This window comes from Rhopilema esculentum, chromosome 11 (genome assembly GCF_057945365.1).
Source record: "Rhopilema esculentum isolate cy_ngs chromosome 11, ASM5794536v1, whole genome shotgun sequence".
Classification (NCBI taxonomy): Eukaryota; Metazoa; Cnidaria; class Scyphozoa; order Rhizostomeae; family Rhizostomatidae; genus Rhopilema; species Rhopilema esculentum.
Window position 1 is genome coordinate 12,662,775 of NC_142825.1, and position 20,167 is coordinate 12,682,941.

At 35.8% G+C, this 20,167-nt stretch overlaps 2 protein-coding genes across 2 annotated transcripts; one reads left to right on the forward strand and one right to left on the reverse strand.

Moving 5' to 3' along the window:
• Positions 1 to 242: 242 nt before the first annotated feature.
• Positions 243 to 4,899, forward strand: LOC135693216 (uncharacterized). The gene is made up of 6 exons (XM_065211621.2): positions 243 to 728; positions 2,230 to 2,293; positions 2,845 to 2,916; positions 3,187 to 3,281; positions 3,618 to 3,667; positions 4,647 to 4,899. The coding sequence occupies exons 1-6, from the start codon at positions 650 to 652 to the stop codon at positions 4,788 to 4,790; spliced, it is 504 nt and encodes a 167-aa protein (XP_065067693.2). The 5' UTR covers positions 243 to 649; the 3' UTR covers positions 4,791 to 4,899.
• Positions 4,900 to 5,365: 466 nt separating this feature from the next.
• Positions 5,366 to 18,756, reverse strand: LOC135693214 (uncharacterized). Its single transcript, XM_065211618.2, has 11 exons — positions 18,622 to 18,756; positions 17,087 to 17,260; positions 13,770 to 16,516; positions 12,882 to 13,104; positions 12,425 to 12,525; positions 11,850 to 12,090; positions 10,888 to 10,979; positions 9,533 to 9,784; positions 8,468 to 8,544; positions 7,705 to 7,783; positions 5,366 to 6,856 (listed from the first exon to the last, which is right to left on the reverse strand). The coding sequence occupies exons 1-11, from the start codon at positions 18,647 to 18,649 to the stop codon at positions 6,581 to 6,583; spliced, it is 4,290 nt and encodes a 1,429-aa protein (XP_065067690.2). The 5' UTR covers positions 18,650 to 18,756; the 3' UTR covers positions 5,366 to 6,580.
• Positions 18,757 to 20,167: the final 1,411 nt, after the last annotated feature.

Genomic DNA, 20,167 nt, shown 5'->3' on the forward strand with positions numbered 1-20,167 from the left:
CGTTTTAAACTCGTGTCGGACGAGAAGCTCTAGTATAGCTCAAAATGTTCGCTTTTTTCAAATACATTTTGAAATAAAATTAGCAAATTATCAGTAATCAATAACTCGCATAATAGCAGAGATTGATCTACACAATTGTAAGAAGTTACAATAAATAGTGAATAATGCTCTATTTTTCTCTAGTTTTTAATCTATGATAGCCAAGTTGCCAAGTCAATATGACACTGCAAGAAAGTACAAGAAGTCTTTGGAAGTGCAATATGTTAGGCTTACAGAGTCTAGTGACGGGAAGGGCAACAGATACACTGCAAACTGTGCTTTTTTTTATTGCGCTCGCGCATTATGACGTCATTATGTAATGGGTAAATTTGGCCTATATTGACGTGATTTGGCTTATTTTCATAAAGAGTTTGGCTACTTAGTACCCAGACCACCTGGCAACCCTGCATAGCATTGGTTTATTTTTAAAAGAGAGTAGTTTTGGATTCTTAATCGTATAAAAATAGATTTTTGGGAAACCTTTTAGAGTGATTACGAGGTAAGGTTTAATATGACGTCATATTGAAATCATACGCCACTGTGTGAAGCTTTAATTGGACACTTTTTAACGTAACAAGACAGTTCATTTGTTCACTGCAGCGAGCTGGTCATGGTCGAAGAGGATTCAATTGAAAAGAAAATGGAATTCACATCCTTAGATGAACAAGAAGAAGACTGCCAAAAGCCAGGTATTTAATTTCGAATAATTTCATTTATTTTAACAGATTAACATAAGAAAACTCAATATTTGTTAAAGAATACGTATTTTGTGTAGATACCATGCAAATATATGTTACAGAAGCCAGAAATGAAGAGTTGCCTTATTGAAAATGTTTTCCCCTGTAGATGTATTATAGCAAACTGAAAGATGAACAATATTAGACATGGCTCTTTCATCCCTGTTTCGTCGTATCAATGAGTTATTAATGCTGGAAAATTCATGATTTGATGACATGAAGAGACCTACAATTCTGGACAAAAGTTAGGAGACATTCGCTGTTATTATCATTAATTGCAAAAACACCCAACCCCCTCCCACAATATGATGTTTATTTTTTAGCTTTTCTGGCTTCCACAATCAACTGCCATTACCCACCACCAACATTGACATTGGGGGGGGGGGAGGGGCATACCACTGGTTTTGAAAGCATTTACGCAAAAAATATCTTATAAAAGAATCGTCTCATAATCTTTTGTCCAGGATTGTTGCTACCCCTTAATAGCTGTAGATGTGGGTACATGGCTGTCTATTGTCGGCACTGCATTTCTTACTATGCTCTGCTACAATTACAGTAGAGAGTTTTATAAGCAATCATTTTTTCAGAACTTGCTTTTCTCACAACTCTGATACACGTAGCAACATTTTTGACCCATTTTTATGAGTGAACGGTTTTTATGCTTTAAATTAGATATTTGCTTTTTTCAAAGCCATTTTCAAATTCTGTACCGCAAAAAAATTGTTCAAATAAAAATTTGCTAAACACTTTCAGTTATTTTGATCTTACTTTTATCCACCGTTGTGTTTACGATTTGCAGGATGGTCATTAAGATTTGCTAACGGCCATAATAATTATGTTTGGGTTCATGTTTGGGTTAATTTACCATCTTTAATTATAAGTAAAACTGCACTGATGTTTATCAAAATGTTACCTCATTTGATAAACTCTGTTTTAAAGTTTACTTAAACAAGTTACCGATTTCAAACAAAAGATAGATTTTCACTATATTTGCTTGACAAAAACTACTTTGAAAAGTTTAAGCAGAACCGGAGGACATCCGCGGAGCATATCTCAGATTGAGGGGGCTAAAACGTTTTTGGGGCTAAAAATGCTAAAAACCAAGAACAAGGTGACTTTTTGTATGGTTTTAAGCACATTTGGAATTATTGGGGTTGGTTTGGAAAAAAGCAAACATTTGAGTAAACTGAAACTTTTCGTCTAACTCTCTTCTGAGTTTAAAACGCCAGAACATAGATCGAAAACTCTACGCGAAAACTCGAAATCAAATTTTTTCTTTGATATGCAACAGCCAATAAGGACACATCCTCCTTTTTACTAGGATTTTTGTTAGGCATGTCACCTCTTTGGTTCTAAAACGGCGATTTCTCCATTGTTCTCCACGATAACGTTTCCATTGCTTTTTGCATTGCTCATTTTTATGATGATTATCAAACTTTGTTGTTTACTGTAGAAATTGAGATTTTTGAAGGGCCAATGGCTGTTATAACACAGGGAGGCAATGAACTGATGCATAGGTAAGCCAAGCATAAAGCTTCAGCAAATATTTATTTGAATCCTGTTTAAATCTTTTTCTTTTCAACCCAAATATTTTGGCATTGGAATACCATTAAGTAGATAGAAAAATTTCTAAGTTATCCTTGAGTTTCCTGTTTCAAATTCATAGCAATTTATGGCTTTTCCTCATCAAGGTAGATGATTGAAATGACCAAGTATAATACTTGCTACTTATCAGTTGATGGGGACGTCATAAGACCTTTGTGCACCTATATTATTTGATCACATTTCTCCCTATAAACAAAAAGGGACACATTACCGTAAAATACAAATATAGGAAGAAATCAAGTAGATAATGTTAAAATGACGTCGTCTTTATTGTCATTTTTCCTTATTTTCTCTTCACAAATTTTTTCAACTTTGACGCTGCTCTTTGTAATTGTCATCTTCCAAAACATCCTCTTCTTCTTCCTTACCTTCTCCTCTAACATTTCTGCGCCATTATCTTCTTCATCTTGCGAAAAGATCATCCCAAATTCTTTATTAGTAGTATTGTCTCGTGTTTTTGCAGCTACAATAATGTTACCCAAAATTTGTTGAGGAAAGTGTGTATTCTTCATGAAAAATTGCAAGACAAAGACAAGTGAGTTGAGATCTAACATATACTTCTTTCATTCACTGCTTCATTCATGACGATATTAAATCCTCAGCTCGCAGTTCTGCAAACTGTGTTCTTGCATTCATCTTTAAGCTTTTAACTCTCAACATGCGTTGTCGTGGAATATGCATGCTTCTGTACTTAGAGATATTTGGTCTCTAGCAAGTGCAAAAGTGTCCACAATTATAGCATACTGATAACAACGGCATGAATACTTTTCCTTTCTTTACTCTCACGCTCCCATATTTTCTTCAGAGAGTTATCCAGGCTAACTACTGAAAATGAACGTCTCTTAGAAAGAATTCATGAGCTGCTAGTTGGAGCAGAACTGAGAGAAGAGGCCAAAGAAGGTGAGTAAGAATTTAGAGTAGAAGATTTGTGTGTTAAAAGCATGTTGTAAAAATTGTTCCGCTTTTTCGTGCAATTTAAAAAAGAGTTATCAACAAACAATTTGGATGCAAGGGTCCTAATTCCTCAATGAAATGTTTGGCCTCTTGAGCTTGAAATACTGAAGAACTCTTGCTCTTGAACATGAATATTTTTCTGTGCATGGTCTCATTATGTTTACAGCAAAATAAGTATGCACACAATGTGTTAAGAGATCCATCCTCTACATTTTCTTGATGCTAGCAGACAGTTTGCCCCTGAGCATTTCTGAGTTTGAAATGTATTCGTTAACCTTCCAGACAAAGCGAAGGCAAGTTATTGCAATAGAAGGAAAGGAATAATTCAGCTGGTGAGTAAAACCTTTAATCAGTTTAAGCATAGTTGAACTCATGTCTGTGATGAATCCAAATCGTACGGCAGATTATTGTTTTCAGACCTGTATATGCAGACCTGTACATGCTTTGGTGGGTAGAACAAAACATTTCTAAGTTGTTCTATGGCTGCAACTCACAGTTTCAAGTGTAATGCTAGCGTCAGGACACTGTTCTGTCTGATCATAGTCAATGGAAATTAACTAGGCCCTGATGATTGCATGAAATTAACTAGGCCCTGATGATATTTGAAACATATGGCAACCTACCCTGGGTGCCAGAGCCTCAGAAGAAGAGCAGGGGAAAGGCATTGCGAAAGAGAATAGGAGAGAAACGCGATTCCTTTCCCCTGTTCTTCACCTTTTCCCCCGTGCAACTGCGACCATGCTCTTAATATCAAGAAGTGATTTCAATTCGATGTATTTGGAGAGTTTTTGCCAGAACTTTTACAAAATATTAGAAAAAACAGCATTGCAATAGGACAACCATCAATGTTGCTTTTATACTAGCAACATGATATAAAATCGCAGCGTTGCTAAACCAAGGAGACGCCTATCATTTAAGAATTCAAATTACCTGCAAACCTGCAATAGGTATTGTAAATCGGCATGCTACACTTTGTCAAGCAAAATATAATCAATATTTAAGTACAACTCCAAGCAAGGTACTCACGAACTCCCATGAGACATAGGCTTCACATATACACGCCCCTTCAAAAAATAACATTTAACACCCTTTGGTTGAAATATTCTACAATATGATCGACACATGGCCAAATCCTCTGTCAATTTATATCATGTAGTCGAAATTTTTGATACAATTAAGTTGAAAACGCAAAATGCAAAGGATGTTCCAATGACAACTGATCAATCACGGTGTGTCACTTAAAAAAATTGCTTTAATTTGCCGTTTTCAGCTAAGGAGTCTGTACTGAATTTTTCAAAATCTATATTCTAGGAAATACACGAAGCAGGATCCCCGCGATCGAAGGCATCTTTTCAACAAGGCCAGTCTTATTTGATTGGTTGGTTGAAAGTTTCTTGTCTCCTGGGGCTTACAATCGGGACAACAGTCTATTTAAAAAAAGAACTCGAATTCTAAATGATTTTTAGCATAGTCTATAGAAGTTTGTAATTGAGACAATTTGAATGAATTGTAGATAAAGCAAATATTTTTAATAACATTTTAATAAATGGTTATACTCAGTGTTTGCTTTTCTAGAAAACCCAAATAAGCTCTTTGAAAGACAATCTTAGCTAAAAACTATAAAATGAGAAAGAAAAAGATACTCAAAAGAAAAAAACATGATAACGTCTCCTAAACTTAAAATATTTTGTGTCGTGTACTCCAGCCAACAGCTTCTCGTAACACATAAAAAACTTCATGCAGACGACTAAAGTCAAGCTCGCTCTTACAAAATTGAACTATGTTCTAGTTTTTTGTAATTAGTTTGTTATTCTAATTTAACTCTCTTCGAATTGCCTCCTTTCCCTGCTTTCCAGCTCAATTATATTTTTAGTCTCGTTTCTGTGCTTATTCAATTCAGTTCAATGAAATGTCTATTTTTGTGGGGCCTACAAACATGGCTTGACACCGCTTCAGCAAATTAGATCGGCAAAGAAGATAACCTTCGTCCCAAATTGTTTTACTACTCTCTTTCACCTTTTTTGGGCATATTTTTCTCTGCTTATTGATATTTTATTGCTAGCTATGCACTTTTGGGTATTATATGATTTATAAGTTAAGGTCAACTTCAAATATCTAAAAAGCACTCATTTAAAAATATAAGCACTTATAACTCAAATTTAGAAGTCTTTTAATCGCCAGAAGCCATAATTTACGAGGAAGTTGATATTAGAAAGTCAATCAATAGCAATGCCCCCTTGAAAGGAAATCTTAGCTGACAACTATACAATATCCAAAGGAAGATAGATTATAACGACTTTTTAATCTTAAAATATTTTGCTTCGTAAATTTTAGTTCACCAGCTTCTCAAAGGCAACTACAGCCAAGCTCACTTTTACAATATTTAACTACATTCTAGTTCTTTGTAGGGGTGTTTTCACACTAGTGATCCTAAATGACAAACTATCTAATGATTGATATGAACATTGGAGAAGGAGGGAGCATTGTTTACCAAAATCTTATGCGGCCTAGCCTGTTTCAAGTACGTGTTTAGCTATGAGACAAAGATAATGTGGAATCGCTAGCAGCTGTTTTTAGCAGCAATTTCGTTGTTAACTTAGTTTCTCTTTTATATTTGTCGATCTTCTCATTCTGCCATGACAGGAGAAACCATTCTGCCCGTTACTTTCTTAGCGAACCTTTTACCATATCGAAAATCACAGAAGTCTTAATAGAAACTACGCCCGATGTTCTTTATAAACGATTAGAAAGTGTCTTTAAAACTTAAGTTTGCTGTAAAAAATATAAACACTGACTAGGATATATCCATTTACGCTAATACATTTCTTTAGATTTCTTTCGCAATCTTGATACCTCCAAAAAAAGTTAAAAAGTTCAAATGGAAATTGTCAAAGAACGCAAAAAGCCCGGTTGTGATTGATTACCTACTGATTTCAAGCTTCACAACAATGCTGAGGCATTTCTCAACCATCAACCAATGAGTCAGGAAATATTTAAAACTTTGACTGAATAAATACACTTGTCATTATGTCGCATGCTCTAACTGCGCATATTTCTCGAGGATTTGAGCGTCCTCAGAGGTTGTAGACAAAAATAGCTCTTTATAGAAAACCATCACTCTATTTACAATGGCGATATGACTCACAATGATAACAAAATGATACAAAAAACAACCCATATTTATAAAAATACATTTGCGTTAAATCCATAAATATTCACGCTTAAAACCCCCTTTCATTTTTAGCCTACGATTCCATAGTCTTAAACGACTGACAGATTTCTAAGTGCTTCCTTCTTGACAACTCTTTCCTATTGCTGACCAATGCTGTCTGTAGGGTCTCACGTTGCTGATATCTGTCATATTTTGTGACATCCTTTTTCTGAATAACAGGCAGCCTACAACTTGATGGAGTACCACCAGGTTTTACCTTTACTTTCAATTGTCCATAGTACATCCTCTGGACGTTTTCTGTTTCTTTCACCTCGGGGCCAATGCGCATAATTTCCATTTCTGGCAGATTCTAAATAAATGGTAACAAATGTTAGTGTGTAAATTCAATATAAACAGGACGCTACCAATTATTCCCAAATGGAGCTAATTGGAAAAGAAATTATGCAGAAACATTCACGTTGGGTTGGGTGGGGGTCGGGTAGGGTAGGGTAGGGTAGGGTAGGGTAGGGTAGGGTAGGGTAGGGTAGAGTAGGGTAGGGTAGGGTAGGGTAGGGTAGGGTAGGGTATGATAGGGTAGAGTAACGTATAACAGGGTAGAATAGAGTAGATAAGAAGGAGGTAGGATAGGACATTGTAAGGGTAGAATAGAGTAGGTTAGGGTAGGGTAGGGTAAGGTGGGGGTAGTTAGGGTAAGGTAGAGAGAGTAGGGTAGAATATAGTAGAGTAGGGCAGAATAGGGTAGGGTAGAAAAGGGTAGAGTAGTTTAGGGTAGAGTAATGTAGGGTACCCTTGTTGCCAGAGCCTCAGAGAGTCAATCGCAATTCCTTTCCCCGTTCTTCATCCTTTGACTTTCTGAGGCTCTGGCACCCAGGGTAAATGTAGGATAGAATAGGGGATAGTAGGATAGAGTAGGTCAGGATAAAAAAAAGAAGAGTAGGTTAGGTTAGGGCAGGATGGGTTAGGGTAGGATAGCGTAACTTGCAGTAACATTGGAGTATAAAAGTGTTTAGCTGTTTTTGTTATTCCTACCTTAAAAAATGTTAATAAAATGTCAAAGAGATCAATTGGATGGAACTTTCTTTGTAGATAATGTGAATGATTTTGTAAAACGTCAATTAAGTAATTAATGTCAGCTACATCATTACTACAAACTACATCAATTTAACCAATAGACATTTTTCTTAGGGGACTGCTTACCCATGATTTTAAAGTCGAGTCATGCCAGTCCTGCCCAGTTTTCTTGAGTCCATCGAATCTTTTCTTTGTTGAGATTAGTCTGTAGAAACGAAATTGCTTCAAAATGCAAGCAAACGACATGCAAAAATGTTGTGTTTTTAGATGTGATAGCATGTTCTTAACATTTAATCCTTATATTGAAGAAAGCATTCGATATAATCAACAAAAAATTGTAGTTATTTTCTAAATCATTAATGTTAACCATTCTTTCATAGTGAATCTTTTACAGTTTGTTACAAGGCTTTTTCATAACGGTAGACTTGTCAGTTCAACAGTTTGAGAAACAAAGTGCAAATGAGAAGCTAGCTGGTAAGATAAACAAAATTAAAAAGAAAGTTTCACCAAAGAAGTATCCTCTAGATTGCAAAAAATGGCTTGCTTTTGAAAAGGAACTTTTTTCGTGAGCGGTTTCACACTCTACACCCCCAAGCTCCCAAAGGTAGTACGGTTCGGTATGTAATACTATTGTAACCTAAGAAAAACTCTAATCCTTTTCCATCTCTTGGAGCTGAATAAATCATATTAATTTTGTTGGTTATTTGAGAAGAGCTCTCTGGATAAAAGCAATGGCAATTCATCTGGAGAATATAGATAAAATGTCTTATTTACAACTATATGGAAGATTATACAAAAAATATTAAAAGTTGCAAAATGTTCTGAAATAAAAATGCTTAACTGGAAAAGCAATACAAAAATACTAAAAAACCACCGGATGTTAGCAAACCTTTTTGATAACAAGTTTTTATTTTTTATTTCTTCTTTCGTTGGCTTTCTGCTGAACCATGGAACATCTTTTTCAACCTAAAAAAACAAAGAACAATGTATGTGAATAAACTTGCGAAGCATAACAACAGCATCACAGTGGTGTTTGAGGATAGTCTTGCTTGCATACATGAAAACTTGGAAATTACTTCAGCAATCATATAGGAAGACCAGGATAAGTTTGACATGGTATAAGAGGGAGAAAGATTCTCTAGATATAAACAGGGGTCATGAAATCCGTCGGTATTTCTAGGATTGTTCATTATTTAGGTTTCTAAGGATAAAAAACACAATTTTTCTCCAATGCATTTCTGCATTTCCACAACATCCCTGGTTTTTTGAAAAACTCTTTTATATTTTCTTAGAACTACATCCCTGCCAAAGACTTATGCTACTGAAAATACATTTTTTATGTTTTCATTTAAAAATCTTTTAATTTTGATGTTAATTCATAGAATTTCAGGATGTTATCTTGAGAACTGAATAGCGCTTCGAAATGCTTTGGGAGTCCAAACCTCTAAAGCCTTCAAAAGAAAGGGAAAATGTTTGTCAATTCAAAACGAGCCATGCGTTAAGAAGTTATTTCATATTATATAGCATATTCGTCTAACTCGGCTTTTCGTTATCAGTAAGAAATGGCGACGGCAGAGAGGGAGTTCCAAACTGTGGTGGCTCTATTTGGGCCATGACGTCATTTCCTGATCTAACCTAGTGTTCAATTCAATCAAACAAGATATAAAACGCTTTGGGTTTGGTAGAACGAATTTTGGGTCAAATCCCTTGCAAGTTTGCGAACTTCATTTCTCTTTCAAATCTAAAATGCCAGCACAAACAATCTGAAACATTGTATCTGATTAAAAAGTATGTTGATAAAATAGAATCTGAGCTCAAAAAGGTGGTACAATGAAGTTTGGACTAATTTCCAAAAAAGAGGCCGTCAGTTGAATTTGTGTATTTCAAATTAAACAAGACTACTTCCATTTAAACAACCCCAACAATACTCTAAAAATACCTCCAATATACCTACCCTGGTTGAGGAAATCTGTTTTACCAGTATCTCCCCTTCTCTATACATTTTCAGCAACACAACAACGAAATCTTGTGTTATCTTCTGCATATCATCAAAGGGAGACCCGTTTCTTAAGAACATACTTGTATTGACTTCATAAAGCCCGATGCTCTCCAAAAACTCTTTGCATTCACAGTGTACCCACAAACGATTGATGCCATCATCTGTCACATAAATTCTTTGCTCTGGATTATCCAATAAGTCCTTCAGCTTTAAGAGAAAATTTTTACTTCATATAAAGCAAAGAAAGAAATGGGCATTTTGTTGAGCAAATTCTGATTTGGGAAAATTCCGTCTAATTGCAAAAATTGAGATAGGTGCACTAGACACAGTCGAAACATTACACATTTTCTCCAGTAAAAAAGAAGCAAGGAATTAAAGTAAACTTAAGGGTCAATAAGGACCATGCTGTGGATTATATTGTATTATATTGCATTGTATTGTATTGTATTGTATTGTATTGTATTGTATTCTATAGTATTGTATTGTATTGTATTGTATTGTATTGTATTGTATTGTATTGTATTGTATTTCGTTGTATTGTATTTCTTTGTATTGTTTTGTGTTGTATGATTTATTTAATGTTAGTTGTTACAATAGTGGATACACAAATTCAGACTAACATGAAGGAATTTCATAGTTTACATAAGGCAGTTTATTAACTGCAAAAGGAACATGCGTATTTGATTTCATGGAACCAAGTTTTAATTAGCCTGAATGCAGGACTCCATTACTTTTAGTCAGGAGTTTGGGACTCAGGCTAGTTTTTAATTAGACTTTTTAATTCTTTAGAATTTCGGGCTTTTGAATGCATCTGGAAGTGAGTTACATATTTTCAGCCTTTTGAAATTGAATGATATGATATAATAAAGAACATTAAAAACAGACAGACTGAACTATTAGCATCCAACTTTAGTGTGCAATGTTTTTTTTCCTAAAACTGTTACTAGATTCTTAGATTAGTTTTAATTTCTGTGGAAAGTTTGCAGCCCATAGAGTCCAAATCCTTGAGACGTAATGAAAGCTTAAGCGGCCTATTTTGGTAGACAGTTTTAAATCCTTACAATGACATTTCCAAGCTCAAAATGCAATCATCACCATTCTGTACTCAACAGTTCTCTTTTCCTAACAGCGATTAAAATTTTTTTAACTTTTTTAATCTTTGAGTGTAGTACAAAAGTTTGGAAAGACTGTTTATTAAACAGAAAAAGTATCTTGATCTAGAGAGAGAGAATGCTACAAATACGTAGGATTTGCAAAATAATGCGAGAAATAACGATAAAGCCAAATTTATGGTTTGGTTATTAGCTTACCGTATTATGAAGTGCTGTCAAAATGTATTCGTCGAACTCCGCTATACATTTTGAAAGATGGAAAATTGCACTATTTGATAGAGACCGTAAAGCTAAAAGAAAAAACCAACTAACTAAGAAAAATAAACAAAAAGAGCAACATATTTAAATTCATTTATCAGAATTGTAAAATCTATTTATCTGAATTTCATTTTATTAAGTTCAAATTGCAAATGAAGTGAAAAGGCGTGCTCTTGGGTAGGCCGATGCAGAAAAACAAAACTGAAATTTGGAAGATCTCAAAAACGCAAAATTTTCAGTTAATGATGTGGAATGACTCAACATAGTTTGTAGATCCCTTTCAAAAATTAGAATCAACGATGTTCGTCTGTAAACGATAAATCAACATTTGATTGCCAAAAGTCGACACATTGAGCACTATATAACACCATAGCCTTTTGAAAGGGAAATAAGCTACGGGGGACAATAACCTTTTGTTTAATACCATGGAAAGTCACTGGGCTGCAGGGGCTATTGCAACCCCTGCCCCCCTTAGCTAGTATGTGAAAAAAGTCCTGTGTAACCCATATAACTAATTTTGAATATTAAGAGGTATTTTTGAATTATCTTTTAAGCAATTTATTCGAATATTAGATTCTAAAAGCATGTGTTCATGACATCTTCATTTTGGACCTCTATGCAGGGCCGCCAAGGAGTGGGAGAGGAAGAGGCGCAAATTACCTCCAGAGCGTCAGGTCTAGGGGGCCAAAACAATTTGAACGATTGCAAGAAAATGATTGCAAGAAATATTCTGAAATGTTGTTCATGCTAATCCAAATGGTGTGGTACCGAAAACGTTCTGCTCGCTCCGCTCACAAGGGCCTACTCATGCTGTTTTGCCCTAGAGCCTCAGAAACCTCTTGGCGGCTCTGCCTCTATGTTCTTCATAAGCTACGACACAATAACGGTATAGCAACACTTACAATGTAGACATTTCACAAGGCCTAGGACCATCTCAAGCAGCTCGTCAAAATTCCACGGTGGAAGCATCACAAACTGAATCGCTGTATCCTCTAAGGAAGGCTCTATTCTGTACCCGAGAAAACGCAAAATATTGTCGAAAGGCTTCAGGTTTATGACTGTGCAGCTTATTTTGACTGGAGGCAATTTGTTTTCTGCTTCTTCGGTTCCAAATTTACGTAATAGGTCAATTGTGAGCGATATCTGGATTACAAAAAGAGATGCTTGCATAAATCATGAAAGTGTTAATCATAAATCACAAATCATTTATCAATAATCAATCGTTTATCAAAAACCTTGCGGGGAGAGGGAAAAATGGAAAAATGCCCGGATCATTTGATTTTTCGCAAGGTGATTCCCCTGTCTTTTAATTTCTCATCTGGGACGGTTTTCACCGGTTGTGTTACACAGAGGTGTTGTTATATCCGACTAAAGGAACATCAAAGCATAGAAGAAGTATCTGACAAATTTTTTAAAAGGTAAGAAAGAAGTTAAGGCATTTTTAGTTGTTAACGGACACAAGTATAAAAAGTCTTACAAGATTTTGTAAAGAGTCTAGAGCGATGAAGTTCTCTTCGATGGACAACAATGATGCCAAAAGAGACTGCAGAGTTTTTGCTTTACTCCCAAGGTTGAACTCTGTAGAGAAAATAGATAAGTTGTGTTTATACAAAAAGTTACCCTTCTACGCATTTCAAAATTTTTCTGGTAAACTAATAAAAGTCCAATAAACTTGCGGAGTCCAATAAAAGAAGTCAAATACAAGCACAGCTATAGTTGGCGTAAACAGATGAAATATGATAACCATAGTGATTTTATCCACAGCGACAAAATAAAGCCCTTTATAGTACGCAGCATTCATACATAGGCAAATTCGTAGCGGACAATTTGTAAGAAAATAGATTGCTGTCTTTTGGCTGAAACGTAAAATACCGACCCATGTGAAATCTATTGGCTTGACAAATCTATTTCGAAAAACACAAGACGCAACCAACCTTCAAAAGTCATATTCGCTTCCATTAGGCAAACGGATTCCCGCACTAAGCCACTTCCATTATCGATTGCTTTTTCAAGTGCCTTTCTTCGAAGTGTTTTAATGTCAATGCAAACATCTCTGCCCATGTGAATGATGCCTCCCCAGTAACCAGGATGATTTAACTTCTCGCATGAGTCCATCTCGTTGTATATGTGACGCAGGGCCTGGGCCACACTGTTGCCCTGAAAAGCCATGGCAACTGTAAATATTATGAAATACTCCACAGCTCTACGCCATTTTGCATTTGAACATGGGGAGCAATGCTTTACGCAATACCAAGAGACAATCAAAGTGTGATCCATGTTAATTTCAAACTGGTTTACAACATTCAAGATTCTCTAAAGTCTTCCTTTACTCAAACCCGTCATGGTCACACTAAATGCTACTTGAAAGTTACGATGAAGAGTGTTATTGTAAGAAAAGAGTCAATGTAGGCTTACTCAATAGCTTTAAGTCTTTGTTTCAAGATTGGAAGAGGTTGTAATTATAAGTGATTTTTACTGAAATTGGTCTTGCACCTAGCGGCTGGACAGGTTCTATCGAATTTTAAATTTTTATTGTTTGGAAACGTAAACAGCATTTTGAGGCTACATGTGTTGGCAAAAATCAGCAGCTGTATGACTCTTGCGTCAGTTAAGATAGGAACATTAAGGACGATTAGGAAGGGGTTAGAAGGAAGTATACAAAAAGTGACAATCGAGGGTCTTTATGTTGTTAGGGGATTAATAAGTAGGTTTCCTATTAGGTTTCCTAAGTAGGTAGGTTTGGAAGCAAAAAGATTGGTAATTATTAGAGGAACTTCCCTCAAGAAGCCCCAACTGGTTACAAAAAAAGGAAATGGCTTTACCTTTTCTAAATTTCTGAAAAGTTGGTGCAGCAAGTACAATTGGGTTTTGTGTGGCATTGAGTACAAAAATGTGACAACTGCAACAACACCTGAAGCAAGAAAGCCGGCAGCTAAATTTCTTTTGAATTTCGTTGATCGAGCAAGACCATGTGGGCACTGAGAGCAACTGCTAAGTACAACAAGCTTTGCATTTAGATCTAGCTGCATTAGGTCATTCAATCCGAAAACATACGACTCTCGTTCTGCATCTGGTAGCTGTCTGTGGCTGTTTGGTGTTAGAAGCAAACAGCCATCTGAGTCACTACCAATAGCTGAGACGTGAACAATTTCAGCTTCGGGCAAAAGTTTCATAAAGGAATCTTTAGTAGCTGCTTTCCCTGCAATGGCTCTCACGCCAAGGGTCTTTGCTACAAGATTCAGTTCTTCCTCGACAGCTTCTGACTGGTAAGAGATTGAATCACCGTTGATATTCTTTAACGAAGCATCACTCAAAGACGCATTGCCAAACACGACGACATCAGAAGGCTCAGAACGATGACATGGTGATTGTTTCTCAAGGGCTGCAAGACACGGCGAAATTGATACTTCGAATTTCGTGTGCATTGGTCTGTTGTTCTCGTCCAGAAGGAGATGAAAAGGGACAATGTTCAGTATACCATCAGTTATCACAATAACGTTTTTAGTCTCTTTGAGATCCAGCAACAAATGCTCTACATATCCTAACAAAATGTCAAATAATTCACGTAGCAGCTTTTTGTGGTCCAAGGTTTGATCATTATTTTCTCTCGTGTCTGCGTGCTCCGGTGATGGCGAAGTTGCCAATGGATATTTTTCGACATCAATGTCGTCTCTTGATTTCAAATCCCTTGAGAGACTAGAATCATAACCTGAGTCATATGTTGTCTCCTTCGGAATTTTCACAGGGGATTCATCATTGGGTAAAGAACAATGCACACGGTCATCTACATATTTAGTACCCCTCTCCGATCTGAAAACCCTACATTCTATTTTAGGGGTCTCGTGCTCGAATCCACTAGACTGCTCAAACGTCTGCTGCTCTATTACATCGAGGCTTTGTGGTGCGTTGGTATTTGAATCAAGTTTTCGAACAATAGCTTGTGAATGTGATTCCATGAGGCCTAGCTTTTTCTGCTTGTACTCTGAATCATAACAACATCGATTTCCCTTCTTTGTGGTTGCAAGGCTTCTTACACATGTCCGGACAAGAGAGTCAAGCGGGTATGCAGCCATCGAATTATGACTCACAAATTTCACAATTCCTTTACCAGGTCTCATCATCCATAGATAATATCCATTTTTAGTCAAAGTGTAGTACAAAACAACAGTGGTATTTGATTGTTCGGATAGAATTTTTTCAACGTGACTGATTGTGAGAGGTAGTGCTATGTCTACATGAGAAACACGCCTTGCATTTTTTCTTTTAAGTGCATTGAAAAACGTTCTAGAATGGCAATGCTCAGCTATTTCTAGAGCTTCGGCGTGACGTTTCAATTTGACCAAGACATCTTGCAAATCCTTACAACAATTTTCAAGTTTATTTGAAATTTCACTGCACGCTTGAATCTCGAAGTGGTGCTGTTTATTCAGTAATTTTTCGAAATGTATGATCACTTCCTTGAAATGCTTTCGAGACTTTTCATAATATCCCAACACGTTAAGAACCTGAGCTAGGTGCATTTGAGCATCTATTTCATCATCCCTCATACTGCATTCATAAGCACGGTTCATTGCTTCTTCTAGATAGAACCTGGCAAAATTGAAAGTCCTTTGCATTTGATAAAGCTTGCCAATATTTTTATATGCTATGCACTGAATCGTCCAAAAATGATTTTCTTTTGCTAATTTCAGAAGCGACTTAAAATTTTCGATTGCTGTTGTTACATTCCCCAAAGCCATGGAAGTCTCGGCTTGATTTTGAATAGCCTTTAAAAGAAGGTCTACATTTTCAGTTGACTTTGCTATACGAAATTGTTGGTCCAAAAATTCACTTGCAAGAGGTTCTTTCTGAACTGCAGCATAGACAAGTCCAATATTTCCATAGGCATACCCCATTCCAACTCTGTCATTAAACCTTTTGCAAATAGCAAGTTCTGTTTCATGCATTGTGATGGCTTCTTCATATTCTCCATTCTGGTACAAGAGCTTACCGACATATGAGTACATATCAGTCATATTCTCTTGGCTGCCAAACTTGATTGCATTAAGATATTCTTTGGCATAAACTAAAGCATTGGCAGTGTCATTTATTGAATTATAGCAAGCAGAAATATTCCACAAAACTCTGCATTCCAAGTGATTATTCCATTCAAGCCTTTCTTTATCTAGTGCAGTAGCCTGCCTTCCAATATCAAGCAACTTTGTATTATAGTAAACAGCCTCCACATAGTTTTTACTTCTCTGATATGCATTTGCTATGATAATGCAACTTTGCATTTCAAGCAACTTATTACTTTTCTCTATGGCATCCTTCAGGCAAACCATTGCATTATCAATTGCTTCTTTAGTATTATCCAGCTGCAAATTTGAAGAGCTGAGTTTCAGAAACAGACTCATCTTTGTTGGAAGATTAGTATCAGTTGAATCCTTGGTAGAATTATTCAGTAACTTTAATGCAGCTTCTAGTGATAGACAACAAAGAGAAAACCCTTTGGAAGCAAAAAGCCAATCAGCAATGAGAGATAGCTGGATGACGGCTGCACTGTGCTTATCAGAGCTCTTTGGTTTCCCTACAAACAGGATAATAACATTTGAAAGAAGGACTACCTAATTTTTTTACTACCTTAAAACATGTTTTCAGTGTATTTGCATTGTAGGAACAATAAAAAACTGAAAGAAATATTAAAATGAATATTAAAAATTATTGAAATTAATGTTTTCCTTCTTTTCTTTCTTTTCTTTACAGGACACAGGTTGATAGCACAGCAATTTTTACTGAAATGCATATCCTGCTTTAAGATTTGCTATATTTTTATATAATTCAGCTATTTTATCATTAGCCTGTTGCACTGGGTTTTTACATATCTTAAAAAATGCAAAATTGCTAAATAAACTCATGTAATATTTCTTGGTTCTTGAAAAATACAAAATTGTAATATGTATTCCTGTTACAATTGTTAAAAGGGCTGGGTCACATGTGAGGCTGCAGGACAATGTTGTTGTGTTGATGCTTTGACAATTGGTAAACAAAATTCCTCTTACAAGCAGACTGTCCTACAGAAAATATTTGTTTATTGTTAGATGACCCAGCCCCTTTATTCCCACAAGATTTACTCAGTGCCAACAGTCATCAGAATCACCTTCATCAACACAGCCTCCATTTTCCTCTATGTATTCTATCAATGATGAGATGGCTTCAAAAAGGTAGTATTCATTTTCATCTGTGCTTTCAAGGTAAGATGTGAGGAGCTCTACTGCAAGATCCTTTGCTGCTGAAATGTCCATTGTTGCAAAATCATGGATAGGTGATGTTTCTGAAAATCATTAGTAGGTGAAAATGGTTATCTGTGTGAGTTGTCTAATATATACAAAGAATGGTGATGAGCTCTAAGCTTTATTTTAGTAACATTAACAAAACCTTATAATCTAAAGGATGAATATTGTCACAAAACTACCCACCTACTATAAGGAATTCTCTGATCCAGGCAATTTTTATCTTCACATTTTGCAAAAATGGATCAGAGAATTGAAATCTTCATGTTGAAATTAGTCTGTGCAGGAAATTTCAAGTTGTTTGGGCTGTCAGACAGCAAATTAACCCATCTTCAAGATTTAGTTTTTCATAAACATTTCAATGGAATTTATTGCTGTAGTGAAAAAATTTCACTACAGCAGCAAATTCTGGTCAAATGTAAAGAAATATCTTAATATTGAAAACAAAGCAACTCGTGACTGAATGGTCCAAACAACATGATTTTTCCAGTATAGACTAATATAGAGATGAAGGTTTAAATTTTGAATTCCATTTTTGAGATAGATCTGTAGATAGTGAGATACAAAATCAACGATGTCAACCCAAAAAGGAGAATTTATGCATGATCCTTACCAAGAGAATATTATGTACCCCCTTTAATATTATCATTATTGATCAGTAACATGCCAAATAGCAATCAAATAGAAAGGCCTGCAAATAACTTGGGACCATCTGTTGACAATTATTTTGAGTCTTTGGTTTTAAAACCTTGATTGTCAGGGATCATCAGCTTTGTTGAGGTCAGGGGTGCTTTTAGCTCATAGCTGCTTCATCATTTATAACTTGAAGTCTGACATAATTATAAAATTCAAGATAAAATATTAAACATATTTTTCACAATTAGTAAAATTCCTCGCCAGAACCACCTAAACAGTAATTTCATGCAATAGAGGTAAGCTCACAGCTGCCTTATAATTACATCTTCTTATCGCCATTTATAAGTATAAGTTTGACAAAATAGTTACATCTGCTTGAAGCTTTCATTTCCCCAGAATATTGGTCCAAAAAAGGACTTTTGTTTCCCCTAATATAAATGTGAACACGATCTGAGAATTCATATAACCCGTTTACGCTTCTTTTATAAGAACACCGTTATAAGAAACATCAGGCTAAGATTTGTCCACAAATAAGAATAGCATAAGAAAATAAGATTCTCAGTATTTCTAGATTTATAAGCAAGCTATATGGCATATGATCATCGATTTAAACTTCGTAGGAAACTAATATTCTAACGTATTCATACTTTTTAGGCCATCGAAAAAAACGTCATTGCGCACGCACTGCTCATTTTAATTCTGATTATTCAATTAAAACTAGAAATTCGAAATTATGCTGAGCAAAAAACTGTCTTTCAATTCTCACCTAAACATAGCAGTGGGTGATTCAACATAAAGCTTTTTGAACAAATTTGTGAACTTGAAACGATTTCAAACTGTGAGACAATCCATTTGCCGCCATTTTATGGTGTTGCTTCAACGGTTACCATGGAAACAGCATAAGGACTGGAGGGATTCCAAATTCACTGTTTCTGGACCTGAAATTATTTTCACTTTATGACAGGAGATCAGTTACAACCTTTTCCAAAGAAAATATAAAAATGTCTTCGCTAGAAACTTGACTGCAATTAATTGTGAAAGTTAAAAAAGTTATCCTCAAAAATGGTTTTGTTTTTTGACAATAACCCTCCAATCAGTGGCGCCGGAAGCTTCATGGTGCGGCGGGGGCAGGACTGGCAGAAAGGTCACCTCGAGGTGTCAAAGTTTGCTGATGAAACAGATCGATAATCGTCGTTTAGTCAATGACGAAGCCTGGTTGTAAGTGAAGGCCCTGTCGAGGCATACAGGGTCGATGTTCTGGGGGCGTAGCCACTAGGGAAACTTTGCGTTGCTATGCCCTAAAGACTCTCGGAAACGAAGGCAACACCCATAAAAATGCATTTGAATCAAGACTACAGTCAAATTTCATTCTCGAAAATCATTTCACCTCAACATCAACCATCATTGGAGGCTGGACCAAATCCTACTTTACAACAGTGGCGGACACTTGGGGGAGCAAGGGGGGCGACCTCCCCCCAATACTTTAGAGAACAATGGTCTTTTGTTCTAAAACAATGGGAAACGTGACGTCATCTTATTAAAACAATAGGCTTGCCCCCCCCCCCAATGTTTGACCAAGTGTCCGCCACTGCTTTACAATCCTACTTAAAACAATATTTTGTTCTGATGACCATCTACATGGCTTGATATACACTACCATAACAAAAGTATTGCAACACCCTAATCAAAATGGCATCAAAAAAATTTAAAGTTTTGTAAACTTTTAACTTTACGCTGAAATATTCCCCTCAAAACCTCAATCATTCTAAACCAGGAATCAAATTCTTCGAAATTTATTGAGGATTTCGAAAAACTTAGAGTTACAATATTAACGTAAGAAATTTTACAGTTATAAGAAAAAATATCTGCAGTGGTAAATTCAAGATATTGACAAGATAAGGAGCGAGTACATGAAGTTATAATGATAGCAAAATAGTGAAAGTTTAGGAAACAACAAATGAAGTTATTAGCTCTGACTCTTTTAGCCTCGAAATTCTCCAATAAAACTTGGATAATTTTTTTGGTACATTTAGGCCTATATAAATTAGTAAATCATGAACTAGCGACGTGCGAGTTAATGTAGTGAAACATGTCAAAATAATGCATAACAGTTTCTTAGGTGGAATCAAATTAATGCTAGGAAAATGAGGAAAGCAGTTTTTATCATAAAAAGCAATACATCCCTGTTACAAGGCCATTTTTACTCAAATTTACCTGAAAATCTGCAAACTCTATGTCCTTCCTCGGCCATCACAAAGACCTAACCTTGAAATAAGCTAATATTTCTTGTTGCCAATGAAAATGATCTGATT